The sequence below is a fragment of the Tinamus guttatus genome, unplaced genomic scaffold, assembly GCF_059628265.1.
Source record: "Tinamus guttatus ecotype Peru unplaced genomic scaffold, ASM5962826v1 Tinamus_guttatus_pri_ptg000366l, whole genome shotgun sequence".
Lineage (NCBI taxonomy): Eukaryota > Metazoa > Chordata > Aves > Tinamiformes > Tinamidae > Tinamus > Tinamus guttatus.
This window is the reverse complement of record NW_028288900.1, coordinates 348,434-366,536: the sequence shown is the minus strand read 5'-3', so window position 1 is coordinate 366,536 and position 18,103 is coordinate 348,434. Positions and strand designations below refer to the sequence as shown.

The window sequence follows — 18,103 nt, the reverse complement described above, 5'->3', positions numbered from 1 at the left end:
AGCAAAGTTCATCCTTTCAGCAACGCTTTAAAGATTCATGAGTAGACTATCGCTAACACAGCAAAGATAAAACACTCATTGGAAATGCACTCTGAATTTGAGGATTAATATCCAAAGGTTAATAGGAAAAGTTTTTTTCTCTATCCCTTCTGCCTCTATGAGTGAGGCATTTTTTTAGCGTCAGGAAGTTTGCTGTGCTGTACGTATTGAGAAAACCTAAATGACTCTTTTCCAAGTCTTACCGCTCTGCCATCCTCCTGCCTTCCGGGAATTTAGGGAAAGATGATGCCTCCATCTCCCACTGCAATGGAGACTTCCTCTTTCTGCCAGCTGACTACCAGCCAGCTGATTTCTGGTGACAACCCCTCAGCTTTGACAGTTTGTGAATATTTCAGTGGGCCGTTTGTTGTTTTTTCTTTTGTGTGTGTGTGTGTGAGAGAGAGGACGCAGTTTAATGTGTCTGCCCTGTTACTTATTTTGAAGTTTTTATAGCTCTGAAACTCCCTGCTGTATTTATTTCATTACAAATGACCCTAAACATGCAGTACAAAGAATCTCAGGCTTGTTCAGAATTAAGTAAAGAAAAGCTGTATCTGCATTAAGACTTGGGACAACATGCAGAGGAACCTGCCATTTTAAGAGTAGGTTTGCAAAACTAAACACTCCTATAGGTGATCTAGGATTAACAGAAAGGTCAAGTTACCCTTGACTGGACTCTTTGTGGTTCTTTATTGAGTATGTGTGCGTGTGTGTGTGTGTGTGCGTGTGTGCAGACTCTCTTACCTCAGAGCTCGCAAACGCCTACGACACTCCTCTGTCGTGGCCTGTGTGGGGACACCTGGAAGCCGACAGAGCTCTTCCCTCCCACAGCAGATAGGTGGGAGCTGTGGTTTAGCAACCCAAGGCCTGGGAACTAAGACATTCACCATGATGCACCAGTCCTGTCACGGGTATGGCTGAAGAGACAAAGCAGTCTTGGGGCAAGTTTCTAAAAATGGCATATCCACCTAGACATCCAGAGGCCGAAAGCACCAGTTTTGAAGATTTGGGCCATCAAAACCAATGTGTATGGACACAAAACATCTTGACAAAAGCGACTTGTCCGTGACCTATTAGTTTATTTCCAAAACCTCCTTTTGATTAAACTTACATACATCAGGGAGTGCTGTAGGTCCTTTCGGTGTTTTTCAACAAGGTTATTTATGTCAAAAGTAATCAAAGAAACTGAAGTGAGCTAAAAAACCACCTTCATTGACTAATAAGGGAAACTGTTCATACAGTTACATACTCCAAACAAAAGTGCACCACCATTTTTTTCAGAACAAAACTGTCTAAGATTACCATGAGGTAATTTCAAGAAGAGTTTTATCACAGTCAACACTGACTGAAATTAAAAATAATAATTTACACAATTCTGTAATATTATCCTCTCCTCAGCTTTAGGCAGTCAAAGCTGTTCAGCTACTCAGGCATTTAAAAGTCAGTTTGCAAGGCATTTGGTTTGCTGATTTTCACAGTTAGACAGAACCTTAAGCAACGCTCCAAATTAACTTAAAAGCATCTATAGTTTTTCTATCTCTGAGGAAGTTTGAACGGAGTGCAATCTGTAAATTAGGGCAAACAGGTGAATCTATATTTCTCTTGAGTTTTCCCTCAAGCACACAAATTTTTGTCTCTATCCAACCAGCAAAAATTTGCTTCAGGATTTTATGTCCTCAAAGCTTTTCCAGTTATAGCTTTGCACTAATATCTGAAGACATTCCCATAAACTGTTTGTCTACTTGAGGCCTTCTTAGGTAGATGTGGGGTGTTCCACCACTCACACATGGAAAGGAGCAGGAACTCTAGATTGGGCAAAGTCTCTGAGCACATCTTTGCCATGCAGGCCACCTCAGTGGTGTGATAAGGCTGGGTTTTTGGCTCTAACGCCTGTTTGCGCCTGCAAAGGTCCTGATACTGCCACCCAGGCTGTGGAGCTCAGAAAGCATGGTCTTCTGTTTGCTCTCCCTGCAAATGTTTAGCTGTGCAGAAAAAGGAAGAACAAGGCCCTGAAAGGAAGCAGGGAGTTGTGGATTCTCAACATGACTGGAGTAGGACAAAAAACCACTATCAAGATAAGCACAGCTAATTTTCTCTATATTGCCACACATACAATTCACTAGGACAAAAAGCCTACACTCTCTCTGAAATCCTTTTTACATTCATGTAGGAAGATGTGCATGTTAATGCATCGTGGGATGATTTCTGAAATGCCTTTGAACACACTGTCTTTATCCAGGGGAAGAAGAAAAGGTGCAAGACATAAGATTAGGCTGATGTTGAAGAAGTGCTTCTTTACTCCTTTGAACCTAGACATGCTGTTTAACGGTAACATTTATCATCATTAGCACACTATGCATCCAGCAACAGCCTGGAGAAGGGTGCAAAAATTCCAGGATGTGGGACACGGTCTTTCTGAAAGTTCAAGACGAGTTTTGGTAGCAGCCATGCATACGCATATCCACACACATCATCTGGGCGGCCAATAACACAGAGTCAGACGATGGCAAGAACAGGCCCCCAGTGCTGTTTGCCTGGGGTTTCTGGCACCACTGTGATCACACCTCCATGCACTAGTTCCACACCATATGCAGCTTGTTGCCAGAGTGTAAGTAAACGTCGTAAGCGACTGCCGTAAGTCAGCCAGGGAGCAGTGAGTGGCGAGAGACTCAGGCACTCTAGTCTAGAAGAGTAAAAAAGAAGGGTGTCTGCAGCACTGCGGACAACAACAGTCCTTGTTCTCCTGCCTTGAGTGAAAGTAAACGAGTCCATTGTTATCTGACTTTGCCAAACCTCAAAGAATAATGCTAGAAGGAAAAATAAGTTTTACAGAATTGAGCATACACAACCCTTCCCTTCATAAACTGTATATTACACTAGTTGAACCTACTAAAGTTAAATGTTTACAATATGCTATATATATATAATGGCACATTTAAGCTTTTTAAGGGGTTGGAATATTTCAGGAATGTCTCTGGTGCTGAAAAAGGCTAACGTGGTATAAATCATATAATATTTTAATTCAGAAAAAATATGTTTGGGTACTTTGACCTAGCATCATATGGATTAGGAAATTGAAAAGGATGCCAACGAAGCATGACTTAGGGATCAGTCAAGCTAGTCTGCTTCAGATACGCATTGTGCAAGGCATTATCGCTGCAGTCAGAGTCACAAAAATGCATATTTAGTTTTTGTACATTAAATACTACACCTGTGAACCTATGTAAAAGATATACAAAATATAAATGTCATCAGGACTGTATATTTCAAACTTTTTAAAATAAACACAAAGTATATATATATGTAGGCATATAAGTTGTAATTTCAAAGTCAACACTAGCACAGTTTGTCTCTTCTAAATACAGACCTGTATACTTCCTATTCCAACACATGCACCTACAAACACATGATCATGCATACAGCTTTACCTTCTGCTGTTTGCAGAAGAGTCAGAATATACAGCACTATACATTGTTTTAACTCAAAATTGAGTGGCAAATTAAGGAAGATGCCATTCAAAAAAAAAGATTATTGTGAGTGATTACCAAAAAAAGAAAAAAAAAACAGAGAACAATGGGGGTATAGTTACTTCATCTCAATAAAAACACTGAAGACTGTGACGATGACCCAGGATCCAAAACGCTTTGTCCGGCAGGTCAGGCGAGGGGACCGCGCTCGGACGAGGGCCGGGGCGCAGAGCTGGTTGCTGTAGCACATCCCCAGCAGCTGCAGCCAGGAGCGGAGCTTTCGCAGCACCGCCCAGCCCAGCTCTGGGCTCACACTGCCGAGGTCTCTGAGCGAAAGGGGACGGGATAGTTGCACGCCGCCCTCCTCGTAGCAGGCGGCGCTGACGGTGACCTGGAGGCCCATCTGGAAGGCAGGCGTCGATTTGCTGGCCGAGCTGGCCGGGAGAAACCTTTGCCACTTGAACACTTAGCAGGCATGGATACCTAGAACACAAAGGGAACTCCTTGCTTTAGCAAGCTACAGCGCAGAAGGCTTCTGTGGAATGCAAAGGGAATGCAGGAACACATTTGGGGTGACCTCAGAACAGGTGCTCTTAAGCTATTAAAAGGCACAGAGTAATGCACAGAACGCAAAAAAACAGATATTTCTGTGCCTAGGGATTCTCATGTCAGTTGCAGCTTCAAACACACGGAGACAAGTGCCACACACATTAAAAGGTGTAAAATGTTAATGTAAGCCAAGCCTGACATTCACTGATCCTGCAGATTTCCTTTATGCTTGGGAGTTTTGTGAATGAACTCTGTATACTGTTCTATATATAAAACTCAGAGTACGGTCTTACATTAGTAAGATTCATGCACTTTTCAGGCATCTTTTTGATAGACTTCATTTCAGCAATCACATCTGGAACCAAGAACTAGTTCCATTAGCGCAACATGAAGCAGTGTATAGCTTGTAAATTATTTATGGTGCTTATTTATTAATGCAGTGCCACGTCTGCACGCAGAGTCTCTATATACAAAGAAAATAATAACAGATTTTGATCTGTTACAACACAAATCTGAAATAGTGAAAAGAACCAAAATCCTTCATGCCTCTTGACATTTGCAATTCTTTACATCTGTGAGAAGGGGGTGCTGTTGCACTCGAAGCTTAATAACGTTACTTACACTCGTGCTGTTACTTACTTAATGTTACTTACACACTGGTGTAAGTAACGTTATTAAGCAAATGTTTTTTTAAACTTTTTCTTAAAACTTTTTTTTAACTTTTTTAACTTTTTTTTTTAACTGGGAATTTTTTTTAACTTACACCATAACTGGTGTAAGTTATGACCATTACGTGGTCATTATTTCTTCCGTACGTATCTACTGACAAAAATTTGTTTTCCTACCAAATCTTCATTGCATTAAAATAAATAAAAAAAAAAGATTCATGTATTTCTTTTCCTTCTAAACTGTAATAAAGATGTTTCTGCTAAGCATGAAGTTGCACCACCGCGAGACTGACATAAAGACATGCAGAAGAAAAAAGACAGGGCCAGATTCTCAGCTGTTTAAGTCCACACAGCTCCACTGAAATCTCTGGACTTGTGACAGTTTTAGGAATACCAGCTGACAATCTGACCCATTTAAGTTTTTCAGCTCCAAACACATTGCCTGACTCTCACCTTAGGTTATAAGGGGCATATCTCTTTGTGCTCTTTGACCAATGAGCTTTTGGGGAGAACTGAATTTTCTTTCTTTGTGGCCATTTACAGAACCTCTAACTAATAATACATTTTCCAAAACATCTGTTTCTCATTTTATTATGAAAGTATGTAGGCAAAGGCAACATTTCTAAACTTTTGCAAATAACATTCAGTCAAATGCAAATTAATTAGTTATGCCATACTCTTCTGTTCCTGTGAGTCTATCCTCCTGGATATATGTTGCAAACCTGAAACTGAGACATGAGTAAGAGGAGTTTACATTATTTTTAAAAGCTTAAAATCTGATTGCAGTTTTCATTAGTTCAGTTTTTAAATATCTGCACTGCAGTGACATTGCAGTTAAGCTCATTTTACACCAAAGCAGCAGAGATCAAAATCTGGTGCATGTCTTCACTGTGGTCATGCCTATTTATATGCTTTTACCTTCCTGTAGCTCTAACTTCAGATGATTTACTCTTGATTCATTCAGATCTTGGCCTAGAATGTCTAATTTTACACCATTATTTACAATACCATGTTAGCTTGCCCCGTTTTAGAATCTGAAGTTTAATATAAAAGTAAATTATTTTGCTTTTGCCAGTCTTACAAATCTTACCTCTGGTAACTTCTGCCTCTCTTTTCCTTGCTTGAATTGCTGCCCAATATGTCTGGCTGAATTCCTTGGAAATTCTTGCTTTCCTTGGTTAGTATGGAGCGTTTCTAAATACTGACTTGATGTCTCACAACCCCCATCACTGAAATGAGAATTTGCCTGTGCCCACCTATCTTTGCAGTATTTTGCAGTACACGGAGAAGTCACTGCTGATTTTTCATAGTTTTTCAAAAGCTTTTCAACAACACCATAGTTTGACCTTGAGTCAGCTGAACGTGGGCGACCAGATAAATTACTTGGTCTCCAGTCATGCTCATGAAGCATGTGCCTGTAACCACTAGTATTTGGAGGTCCATTTAGTTGCTTTTGTTGCCCTGCTGCCCTGATAGCTTTGCTAGGGTTGCTGGTTTCTTGTTCCTTTGCTGTGGAGATCTTGGGATTTGAAATACAGGACATATTTTCAGTCTCTGTCCTGCTAATTTCAGAGTTACACAGAGAGCTGCAAGGTTTGTGATCTTCTGGTACAGTTTGAATAACTTGGTTTTCTGGCAAAGAATTGTTACATTTATCTGTATGAAACACAGTCCGGTTAAACTCATCAATCTTTGCTGCTAAAGTTTCATTTTTGGGGGTCTTTCCCAAAGAACACCTAGAGTCTCCCAGAAGTTCATTGTGCAGGGCAGCAGGGGCATAAGAGTCATTACTGTAATAACGACCGCCATGCGACTTGAGATTTTGTTTCTGGTGTGACTTGTTTTGGGCCATATTTCCATCTGAACAACTCTTCTGGGCTGGCAGTGCGGAGGGCTCACGTTTGCTCTCCTTTCCAAGCTTGCTCACGTCATACGCCCACGTGTTGTGGCAGAAACTCACAGCTACGTTGCACTCATTTTTGCTTACAGGTATTGCAGTAGTTACAATCACAGGACCTTTGACAGTCTGTCCTTCATTTGCACAGGTCGTGAGAGTTTCATCTTGTTTCACAGGTGAAGGATTCATCACTTTATTTCCACTCCTACAATCCTGAACCTTGCAATTGCTTTTGACAGCTGGATCTCTTCCTGGTGCTTCAAAAAACTGTACAACTGCAGCAAGTGAGTTTGTCAGGTGCCGAGAAGTGCTCCGAGGAGGAACCGGTGGAGCTTCTTTTTTTGGCCACGGTCTAAAGTCTGTTCCTCTGTCACCAGCACTGCAAGACAAGTCCTTCAAACCTTTAGCGGAACTCATCAGATTCTTCCTATTATTATGCTCCTCTGTTTCAAAAGCAACTGAAGTCTGTGATTCATTGCTGGACACATGGTTCCTCTCAGGCAGAATAACCGTGTTTTGGGTTTCTCCAAATTCCCCCAGGAAAGGAAGTGACTTCATTCTGCACATAAAAGGAGAGGCATTGCAAGGAAGAGTACTAAGAATATTCCCCCAGGGGACCTCAGCCTGGATTCATTCTTCCCACAAACAGGTGTTTTAAGATTAGCTCCTTAAAAAGGATTTGGGAGCAGTTCTGCTGCAGCTGATACACCCAGAATATTTGAAACATACATGAAGAACTTGAAAAAATCTCAACGAAGGGAATCTTCTATTCCTTTCCTATGTCACTGATATTTATTTTCCAGAGGCTTTTCAGATAATTAGTTTTTAGTTATCCCATAGGAAAATGAGTAAGATCTCAAGGGTTTTAATAACTGAGTGAGATTCTACTTACGAACTGAATGAGGAAATCCTTAATACATAGGGCAGCCCTTGTGTAGCTTTCCTAGCATTCAGCATGACAGTACAAATCTAACTTTTGAGATCTGTTTAAAAATCACCTTCCTCAGCCTGCATTTAGGAACTATTCATCACTTATTACTCTATTTGCTTTAAAGTTATGAGCCATAATCCAATTGCAGTAATAACGTGGAGACACCCAGCAGACTGACTCTCACAGCCTAACATTTCAGCATATTTCATTTAAACATTTTACTCAGAGCACTGAAACACTCAGAGCTCTGATGGAATCCACTCAGACCCTAATAAAGTGAACTGCACCTCCCTACTCAAAATGAACAGAAGCCCAGTAAGTCTCATTATTCATTTTCTTTCTCTAACAGAAAGAGGCCAGATAATGTTTTTACCTTTTGTGGTTGGACTTCTTTCGAATTTCCTCTTGATAGCTGCATAATTCTTCACTAACTCTGGCAAGTTCTTTAAGAGCCTTTATAAATATAAAGATATTTCTTTAACACAGGCATTTTTAAATGGTACCTCCAGAATTATTTTGAAACTTGATTTTGATTTTTGTGTCGATTTACACACGAAAATCAGAGCAAAGTAGCAGAAAGATAGGAAATTGCTCCCAAGTTATGAACTGAGGTAAAGAGCACACTGTTAACACATTTAATCACTGCTAAGACACTCCTCAATATCAAACTGAGGAGAAGTAGAAGATGGAATACCAGTCTTTTGGGAAGATAAAATCAGGGGGATCCATTCTTTACATTAGCCTTGATAGGCCAAAGACTTCATTGTTTTCCTCATCCTTTTAACTAAAACATGCCAAAACTTTACTTACTACATTGAGGTCACCAATATAATTCTTGGTATTCTTCTTGGAAGCTTTGATGCTGAAGTTGTTTTCAGGTTCCTCATGGTTCTCAAAGGCCAGATTGCCCCTCAACAAATCATTGGTTTTCCACTTGGCTCTGGTTTCTTTACAGTCTTGTCCTGTTTTATTGAGCATATTCCCTTTTTCCTTCCTGTCATTTGCCACATTGTATTGATAGTTCAGCTCCACTGTGTCACTCTCTTCCAAAGCAGGGGAATACATGGACAACTGCAGCATCTTGCTATGAATGTCTTTATTATCGAGGACATTCATATTGTTCTCCCGTCTAAGTTTTACCTCCTGGTAAAGCTGAAAAAAAAGAGTAAAATCTTCTATTAAATCAGGCTATCTTGATGATATTCATGATGAAAGAATATACTCATCTTCTGTTTTGAATCATGCTTCACTTAGCAACATTGACTGTGGATAGAAAGACTTGATATATGTGTTAGTAGATGATGGAATTTCCAAGTATGCCTCTTTTTTTTCTAGTCAAGTGACTTTGGGAAAGAAATTTTAGGAAATTGAAATCAAGGCAGCTACAGACAATTTAATAAGCAACCTTTAGGATACCAATATTCTCAGAGTATCTTCTGTATTTTGTCTGGTCCGGAAGTACCTAGATATTTGCTTAATTCTCTTGCCCTCTACTCCATTCCATTCTTCGTGACTTTTTCACCCCATCATGCTTTCCTAAGCCACTTGCTAACGAAAAAACACGTAAAACACATGGTTACCAGGACTTACAATAATGCTATCATGCCAGAACACCTTATCACAACATAGGGCCTTCATTCCAAAACAGCTTATAAACCAAACAAAATGATCTTAAATCAATTACACATATCACTTCATTAACTTTGAAGCACTTTCACCTTGGTGTAATTAAGAAAGACATCACAGAAATGGCATAATGCAAAAGAGCAGAACTATCATGGCCATGACTACTGGCCATGACTATGATACCAAAGTCCAGCAAGACTGCAGGCAAAACTTTAGAGAGCTGACATTATGGAGCTACGCTGCAAAACGAGGGCAGTGTATGGCTGCAATTCACTTGGCGTTGATCTTTTCCTTCTCATATTTTCATGTGAGCAGTCTCTGCCACACATTCCTGTGCTGTTCAGCCACAGGATGGTGTTGGCAGAGAGCAAGCAAAACTACCTCTTGTGTATATTGGAATGACAAATGCGGAAAGCTCACTGATGAATAGCTTGCCCATATATATTACCAAGCAAGATTCAATGTGTGCATTATGGAGTGCCAGAGGGTTCTGCTGAAGTGATAATTTGGGGATAAAAGAATAATAAATAATTGCCTAAAGTATTTCTGGAAAGAGATTCATTAGAAATGGGAAAGAGAGTTTGTTGCTATGTGTAAACACAAGTTGTGTGAGGGATTTCATGATATTTACCATAGCCATTTTCTCTGCTAAATGTCATCCATAAATGGAGCAGACTCTTGCCAGAATAATTCTACATCATACAGTGTTGGATGTATGAAATTCTTTTTAATATTACCCTTTATGCCAGCAGATTTGCTCCAAATAATTACCTTTTACCAGAGAATTATATTATGATACCTAGATTGAAATTTTGCTATTACATATACATTTTCCTAAACCTCATACATGCAGGTCTGTTCAGCATGTCCATGCTTGCAAAAAGTACATCTAAAATGAGCATTGCGGCTTATGCCCAAAGAACTGGCAGCAGTATATGCAGCCAACAATATTATAGCAAATCTGACCCAAAGTGACATTTAAGATTCTGCTCCTTATTTATGAGTATTAAATGAGAAGCTGCAAATACTGCTTCACCCCAGGCTTTGTATCCTATCATCACTTATTAAAAACTCTCAGTGACAGGGATGAATAGGGAGTAGGAAATAATTCACAGAAAAATTCATAGAAGTGACCTCTAGTCACTGACAAGACTTAAATGAAAATGTTAGTGTTCACAGCTTTGTCTAAAAGTACCTCTTCTATTTTCTTCTGCATAATCTTCCATTGACATTCCCATTCTTTCCTTTCATTGTCAAATCTTTCCAGCAATTCCATCTTCTCTTTATTCCAATTCTTCTCAGTATTCTCCAGTTGTTTTTGTAGGTCCATGGCTACAGTTTGTGTAACAGCAAGAAGATAGCTCTGTGTTTTCCCTTCTTCCCCGAATGTTTCCTGGAAGTTTATCAAAATAAGTCTCATCTGTATTTGATTTTAGTTTTAAGGGGAAAAAAAAAAAAACCACCACCACAACAACAAACAGCCCCTCTCCCCAAACAATTAACTTAAATTGTCTTGCAAGAGACAATAAGACGATATCACAGGATTTGCATGATCTCTGTCTGCAGTATGACTGCAGTATCGAAGAACTACGCACCATGGGCAGCACACCCAGGCCCCATCTGAACAGGCAGGGAGGGATGCACATCCAGCACTATATAATCCAGGAATGTCTACTCCAGCACGTTGTGCATCGTGGCCACTTCACATTTTTGCCATCACTCTTCACTAAGCCTGCTTTCAATGAAATTTGAGCCTGCATGACACTGACTGGCACATTAGGGCACTTTAAGACCTTGGCAAGGTCCTGAGGATTTGTGTTTGTTCAAAAGACAACTGTAAATGTAAAGACACAGTGTTTTTTTTTTTTTCATGTCATCTTTTCACACATGCCTGTAGCATGACAAAAACTAGGACATTCTAGTAATTGAAGACTATGAACTTCATACTTGAAGCAAATTTTCATGGTTATATGAATGCCTTAGAATATGTGAAGGAAAACAAGAGAGAAAAGCCATTTACATTTTACAAATATATACAGTAGAAAGCATCATTCTACTATATGAAGAACTATAGGGCACAATAACGAGTTCATGGAAATTGGATATATGGATCTAAATCTACAAACATCAGTTCTATGACTCGCTTAGGAAGGAACATATTCTCTGACTACATCTATTGAAATTTAGCTGGAAATCTTCTAACTTTTGGGCTAAATGGTTCTAAGTTTTAAGGGCTGGCACTCCTCTTGCTTTCTCAGGTCTGAAAACGGAAAATCTGCTGCTATTGGAACACTTACTATGTCAAAAAGGCCAATCACCCGAATTCATTCCTTTACAACAGCTTGCACGTACATATCAATACTCTTGTAAACTTCGGCCGCAGAGCAAGCTGTTGTGCTAGTTGGGAGGACATGGAATCTAGTTCTAATTACCACAGGCTTCTGGCTTTGTCTCCTAGCAGAAGGCAATTGTATGGGCGGATGAACAAATCATCGCAGAGTTAACTAAGGGTAAGCCCATTTCACCCCTCCGAAATTATTCATTTTCCTGACTGCGAGTCAGTGTTTGTCTGCACACAGGAACTGCTCATTTTATCTTCCACATTTTCTTTGATATAGTGAATATTCATTCTTGAGCTTCATTCAAAATTCTTCCTCATTCTGTATTCTGTTAGGCAAATCATGTTGATTCAGCTGTGGCCACTACACAATCACAGCTTACCAGTGTCTGCACTATTTCAGCAGATTTGTGGGCTGATGCCAAACTTGGAACCAGCTTCTTTCATTAACAAATAAGCAGAGAGCTCAGCTGAAGCCCGACAGGTTGCTCTTGTCTCTGGATCATATGAAATCTTGCTACAGGATGTTTCAACTGACAAGGATCAGGTGACCAATTCAAACTCGTGGTAGCAAAACCGTTCATCCCAAAGAGTTTTGGACTGAAACCTTACAGAACAGGCTGATTATGTTCTGAACAGCTCTGCCAGGCTGTTTCACAGCAGTGTCACCAAGCCACCATGTAACATGACATTGGAGCTTAGCTCTTTCAAGCTTTGCCTCCCAGCTATCTTGGAGCTCTGTTCCTGGCAATCTGTTCCTGAACTATCTGCAGATTTCAGATTTTTTCTTTTTCCAGCTGCCTAGGAGCATAAAGAGCAGCTTTACCAAAATATAAAATTCCCTTCAACTAAGAGAGGTGCTGAGAGACAATGCAGTCTTCTCAACATAAGAAAAACCAGGCTCCGTTTTGCTCACGGATTCGCAGAGAAGGCAGGCAGACTGTAGAAACTGCACCTCTCCAGACCAAAGCTCCAGCTTTTTGCCAAAGACTTCAGTAAGTGTTGATGAAAAAGAACTTGCATACAAAATATGTTCTGTGAAAGATCTGTTGCAATCTTAACATCTACTCCTAAAGAACTTTACAACCATTTCAATGCGGTCTCAATTTGCTAGTTCAGAGTTGTAAGTAAGTCATTTACTTTTTTTGGGCTACATTTAGACTTTTATAACTTTTCCAAGACATCCCAGAGAAATATATTAAAATAATTTCTCTATCTCTGCTCCTCTGGATTTTTTCAAATATGTGCCAGAAAGACACAGCTAAACTATGAAACACTGTCACATCATGAACTAGAGATAGAGGCATAATCTGCCTGCAAGCTGCAGAAATTACGAGTCTCCCAGTGCACCATTAGTAGTAATGATCATGATTCAATAAGCATCAATAAATACACATTACTGGAGAAAAACTCAAGACTATTCACTATAATTTTAAATAGACATAGCAGAACAGATATAGAATCTGTAATCCTTTCAAGTATGCATATAGTGTTAAAAGACTGCTCGTAGTTTCTTAGTGCTGGGAACTATTATTGCCATGTTTGCATCCACCTTAATGAGGTATTTATATGGAATTCTAATTATAGAAATAGATTGGAGACCAAATTGGATCAAAAATGCAATCAGATTTTGGAAAAGTTTAGATATGGAGAGTTACATGTAGCTCCAAGTTCCACAGAAAGCTTATACTCCTTCTTACACTTCCCTGATTTCCTTTTGACACAAATACTGAGAAGAGAGCTCATGTTTATTGATGTTAGCAGCTGGTGGATTTTGCTGCTTTTGTATGTTGGGGAAATTCCTCTGAGAGCTTTAACTCCTATATCTTTGTGTCTCCTTCCTTCCTTCCTTCCTTTCTTTTTTTCTTTCTTTCTTTTGTTCTTTTGTTCTATTTGTTCTTTTTCTTTCCTAGGAACCAGGAATAAACTTTTATCTGTAGCCTTGGTAACATACCCTCTCTCTGAGGGCAGCAATAGGATGTCCTCACAGGTATTTCACATCGCTTATGCAACATAGTAAGATGTACAACACCATTTCTCTCTTTTTTTAATTTAAAAATCTATAACATTTTTGTATAAGCAAAAGACAGGCAGGATTTTAATTTTCTGTGTGGATCAAAACAGTGTCTGTGCTCTTGCAGTATTGGCTTTTTTGGGATATGTCCTAGACAAGGTCAGAAACTCATTACAGTAATCAACTTAGAGCAAATAATCAATTTTGTCTGCATCAGCTGCATTTTCCTCTAGTCTGCCTTCCTCTCAAGCAAAAAAATAATATATATATATTTTAAGCTACTATGTAATATCAATGCAACTATCACCCCCATGTCTTATCTATACCCTTTCTATCCACACATTAAAAATGTAAAATAGTTTGAAACCAATCTCTATATGGAGTATGAAAATTCTGAAAATAAGCTGTAGCATCCTCATAGAAAAGACTACATTTTTCAACAGACTAACTAGATTAGGTGTGCATAATCATTCAGATATACAAGGTTTTCCTTGATTTTAGGAAAAAAAATCTATTAAACTATATTTCCAACAAGGTGCTGTATTTTGCATGACTAAGGAAATTATAAATTTATTTATTCAGTTATAAAAGAATGTCAGGTGTTATACTACCTACCTTCACACCTAAAAAGAAATGACGTTTGAATGAGAGAAAAAAAAAGGAAGAGAGGCAGAGAGGTGCAGAGAAAGAAAGCAAGAAAAAAAATGAAAAAGAAAGCAAGCAAGAAAGAGAAAGAAAGCTAGAAAACAAGAAAGCAAGCAAGAAAGAAAGAAAGAGAAAAAGAAAGAAAGAAAAGAACAAAGGAAGAAAAAAGAAAATAAGAAAGAAAGAAAACGAAAGAAAGAGGAAAATGGAAAAGAAAAATACAATGACTAAGTGCTCAGAATGATACCTGTCATCTCTGTTTTGTTAAAATATCCGTCCCTTCTCTGGAAAAACTGACTGAACCCATCAAGAGTCCGTACAAATAAAGAAGAACATACCTAAACACTATATAACATATAAATAGAAATTGTCTCATTAGTAGTTTTCACTGTTTTTTAAATCTTAACTGTTCAAAACTGCTCAAAAATACTAAGTTAAAATAAAACAAGACCATACCTTTCATGGAGTAATAAATCCTTTGAAAGTTTTGCAGTCCGTTTCTAAACAGCAGCAAAAGCAATGAAAGGCATAGCTAGCTGAGATCCAGTTCTGCAAATCTTGATCTTTAAAAGCAAAAAGAAAGCTAAACAAGACACAACCTTTCAAACGGGGCAGCATTTGCAAATCTCTTAGAGTAACTCCGCAACTTTTGCAAACTGAAAAACAGTTCCGTTTAGCATCATCCTAGCAGCTGGCTTCCATGTGACGTCAGTGCGTGGAGGACGGTTTTAAAGCCATCTCTTCCAACCCCCAGCTCTGTAACCTTATATCTCCTCATATTTTGTGTAAACAACTCCAAGTCCAGGACATTTTTAGGTTTTACAGTGCAGCCCAGTCTTTAAAGCTTGCCAAAGCAGCCAGTGTTAATATTAAAGCTATGACAATAGGCAATTTTAGACTTCTTTTATTAGCATCTATGTTGTAAAGGGAGATTATTTTGTGTTGTCCAAAATCAGTTTTCAGGGCTATCGTCTTTTTATTATTATTTTGAGCTTTGCAGCCTGATCATTATAAACTGTTTTGTAAAGAAGGTTGGTTTAAAGAGGCAATTTTATTGATTAACTATCTTAAAGAGTGAAAAGCAAACTGCTCCTTCCTAAATTTTTTTTCTATATTAAAATATATTATCACTTACAGAGGTATGGAATTATTGGGTATTGTGTAATCTTATTGTCTGGCATTCTGTGAATGGTGATAATGGTTTCTTTGAGATACACCCCAACATTCCTGCTACTTTCTAGGGATTCTGAGTTGGAAACTCCAGTCTGTTAAGATAGTTTGTGTCTCAGCAAAGGAAAGTGGTTGAAATTGGATGGAGAATCTCCCTTTCACAGGGAAACTCACCTCCAATGTAAGACTGGCAAGGATGTTTCAGACATGAGAGCATTACTCGGAGGCAGAGAGACTTGCAAACCCTGTCAGATTGCCGTCGCCGCTCGAGAACTTCACTGTAACTGTCTGTCCACTACACGTTACAGGCACGAGGAGACTTGGCCTGGCTTCCACTCCATCCGGGCAATGCCAGCAGGCACAGTAATCACATGTTTTTTCTACCCTGATAATTTTAACTGTAGCTCTTTCCCTCCCCCTGTTTGGGACCCATTCCCGCAGACACTCTTTCAGAGAAAAAAAAAAATCCTTAGAAAGAAGAGCCCTTAGCAGCGTGGACACCAGCTGGTGCCATTTGGCTTCACAACAGCTTGTTGGGCTGCTTTTATTTGCGCCCAATTCTTATTTGGCACAGTGAGGTCATCCCACACAGGCAGAGGCTGCACCCAAGCACCACCACCCTGCTGGGGCCTTGGCCACTGCCACATGTGGATGCATCTGTGGACAACGACTGAGACCAACCACTGTAAGAAATTTCATGTTTCAGGAAACATTTCTCCCTATGTATATCTGGAGAAGGGCCACAAAGTGTTTGCCTCGTGCTACAGGGCCATGACAATAATAATGGCCAAGCGCTGCCATCAGATATGCATCTTCAAATACACTGGAGTGATATATATTTCTGTGGACAGAGCAGATCAGCCGATGACAGGAGGATTTGCGAGACGTAGGACACGATAGGAGGATTTAGGCATCCTTAGCTTAGTCAGCACTTCCCTCTTGAGAACAATGAGCCGGATCTGGGATAAAATCCATGCACGGCATAAAGATTTTAACTCTGGGTGCATTTTGCTGTAAATACCAAAGCAGGTTTCAGGGAAAACACATTTTTTCTCCTTATATGGTCTAGCCGTAAGTCCCAGTGAATACATTACTTGGGTGCTTATTCTGCTCCCATGTAAGAGAAGCAACGGGACTTAGGCTGTTGCAAACTTTTCAAAAGTCACTGAAAATTGAACAAACGTGCTCAAGTACGCAATGAAATGTTCCTGAAGAAAATCCCCAGTCTCTGTACTCTCAGGATTTAAAAACCCTCCTTTGATAAAGTCACAGTGTGCGTTGTAGTCGGGAGGTGGCTTCCAGCGGCGGCAGCCGGCGCGGCGCGGCTGGGAGCGAAGGCGGAGCGCGCGGGAGCCGCCGCGCTGCCTCCTGCCACCACCGCTGCATCGCCCAGAGCAGGGCAGAACCCACAACACGCCTTCTTCACTCCTCCCGTCCCCCTCAGCATACGTTATTATTGTATTTAATACGACCGACGCAATGCCCCTTGTCCTGTTATGCAAAGTCTTTGAAACAAAATGCAGTAGAATTAAAGAAAATAAGAGGCTAAAATAAGAGGTTGAGTTTTCACTCAGGTAAAATCCTACATTCTTGTCAATGTGAGAAATAAGTGGGGAAGAAGCTGTTTATTAGGATATGGGAACTGAACACCACTCAGATCATGGCTTTCACTAAAGAGGCAGAAGATTGAGGTTCACAGGGCTGTGAAGGAGCTCTGCCTTCTCATATCCATGATTCCCTGAACTTAAAACAGTATTGCTTCCTTGTCTGAGAGCAGAATTTGACCCCTAGCCCTATTTTTAAAGCGCTGTCCTACTTCGCAAAAATTTTTGTTTGAAGAAAGCATTTTCTTATTTAATAAAAGTGTCCCCATATGTTCATCATACCTGCTGAAGTCCTCTTCTTAATTTCTCTTCATCATATCCCTGACACATTTCCATAAATGTGGTCATGGTCTAGATAGTAGGCTGTGCCCATATAGGAATAAAGGGGCCAATGTAACATAGGCCTCATTTAATACTTTAAATATATTTTTTATTTTTATTAAATATAATAAATATTTAAATAATCACAAGACTGAAATCAAAGGAGCATGAGTATTAGCACGGGCTATAATATTCTGGATGCTATACAGGATCATTTTAGAGAGGTTTCTTCACCTCTGCTACACTAGGCAGATTACAGCACATCCATTTTGCTGTGCCAGAATAAAACTGGTAACAAGAAGAACAGAACTGCTACCTCTGCAATCAACACAGCCACACATCAGATTCCTGAACAATGTTATTTTTTACACCTCAAGAATCTTAGCAAATAAATCCCAATGGTGTACATGTATAAGTCAGGAAATGGGCAGAAAGGAATACAAATTCAGTCTCCTCTTACCATTGTACACTTCTTCAAATGCATGTATTATATACCAGCAGGGATACAGAGCCAAAGAAGTCTTACGTCATGACACTTCTCCAAGGTTATATTGGAAATCAGTGGTGGATACTTTAGATGTTTACTTTAAATAAAGCCACTGTAATTTTCCCCATAGGCATCTGCATGTGTAATGGCAGAAGTTGGGTTTGAATATCACTTCCCCCAGCATTAAAAAAAAAAAAAAAAAAAAAACGGGAACAGAAATCTAAGCCAAAGGGAAATAGGTCCCTGATACTGACGCCTTTAGAAGTCTCCTACCCACCTATCAAATTCTGGGGTGACTAAGGGGAAGGGCATCCAAAATGCCAAAGCTCTGCTGCTTTTCTGTAAAC

The 18,103-nt window shown here is 39.6% G+C and overlaps 2 protein-coding genes across 2 annotated transcripts in view; both read right to left on the bottom strand.

Moving 5' to 3' along the window:
• Positions 1-3,815: 3,815 nt before the first annotated feature.
• On the bottom strand, positions 3,816-14,736 carry KIAA0408 (KIAA0408 ortholog). The gene is made up of 6 exons (XM_010213315.2): positions 14,631-14,736; positions 10,373-10,570; positions 8,362-8,703; positions 7,925-8,004; positions 5,814-7,179; positions 3,816-3,989 (listed from the first exon to the last, which is right to left on the bottom strand). The coding sequence occupies exons 2-6, from the start codon at positions 10,505-10,507 to the stop codon at positions 3,816-3,818; spliced, it is 2,097 nt and encodes a 698-aa protein (XP_010211617.2). The 5' UTR covers positions 10,508-10,570; positions 14,631-14,736.
• MTCL3 (MTCL family member 3) overlaps positions 10,455-18,103 on the bottom strand; it is a 39,027-nt gene continuing 31,378 nt past the window's right edge. The window contains exons 7-8 of the transcript XR_015913682.1: positions 14,631-14,737; positions 10,455-10,570 (exon numbers count right to left, since the gene is read on the bottom strand). The gene's annotated coding sequence lies outside the window, so the exon portion shown is untranslated. The remainder of the gene's footprint in view (positions 10,571-14,630; positions 14,738-18,103) is intronic.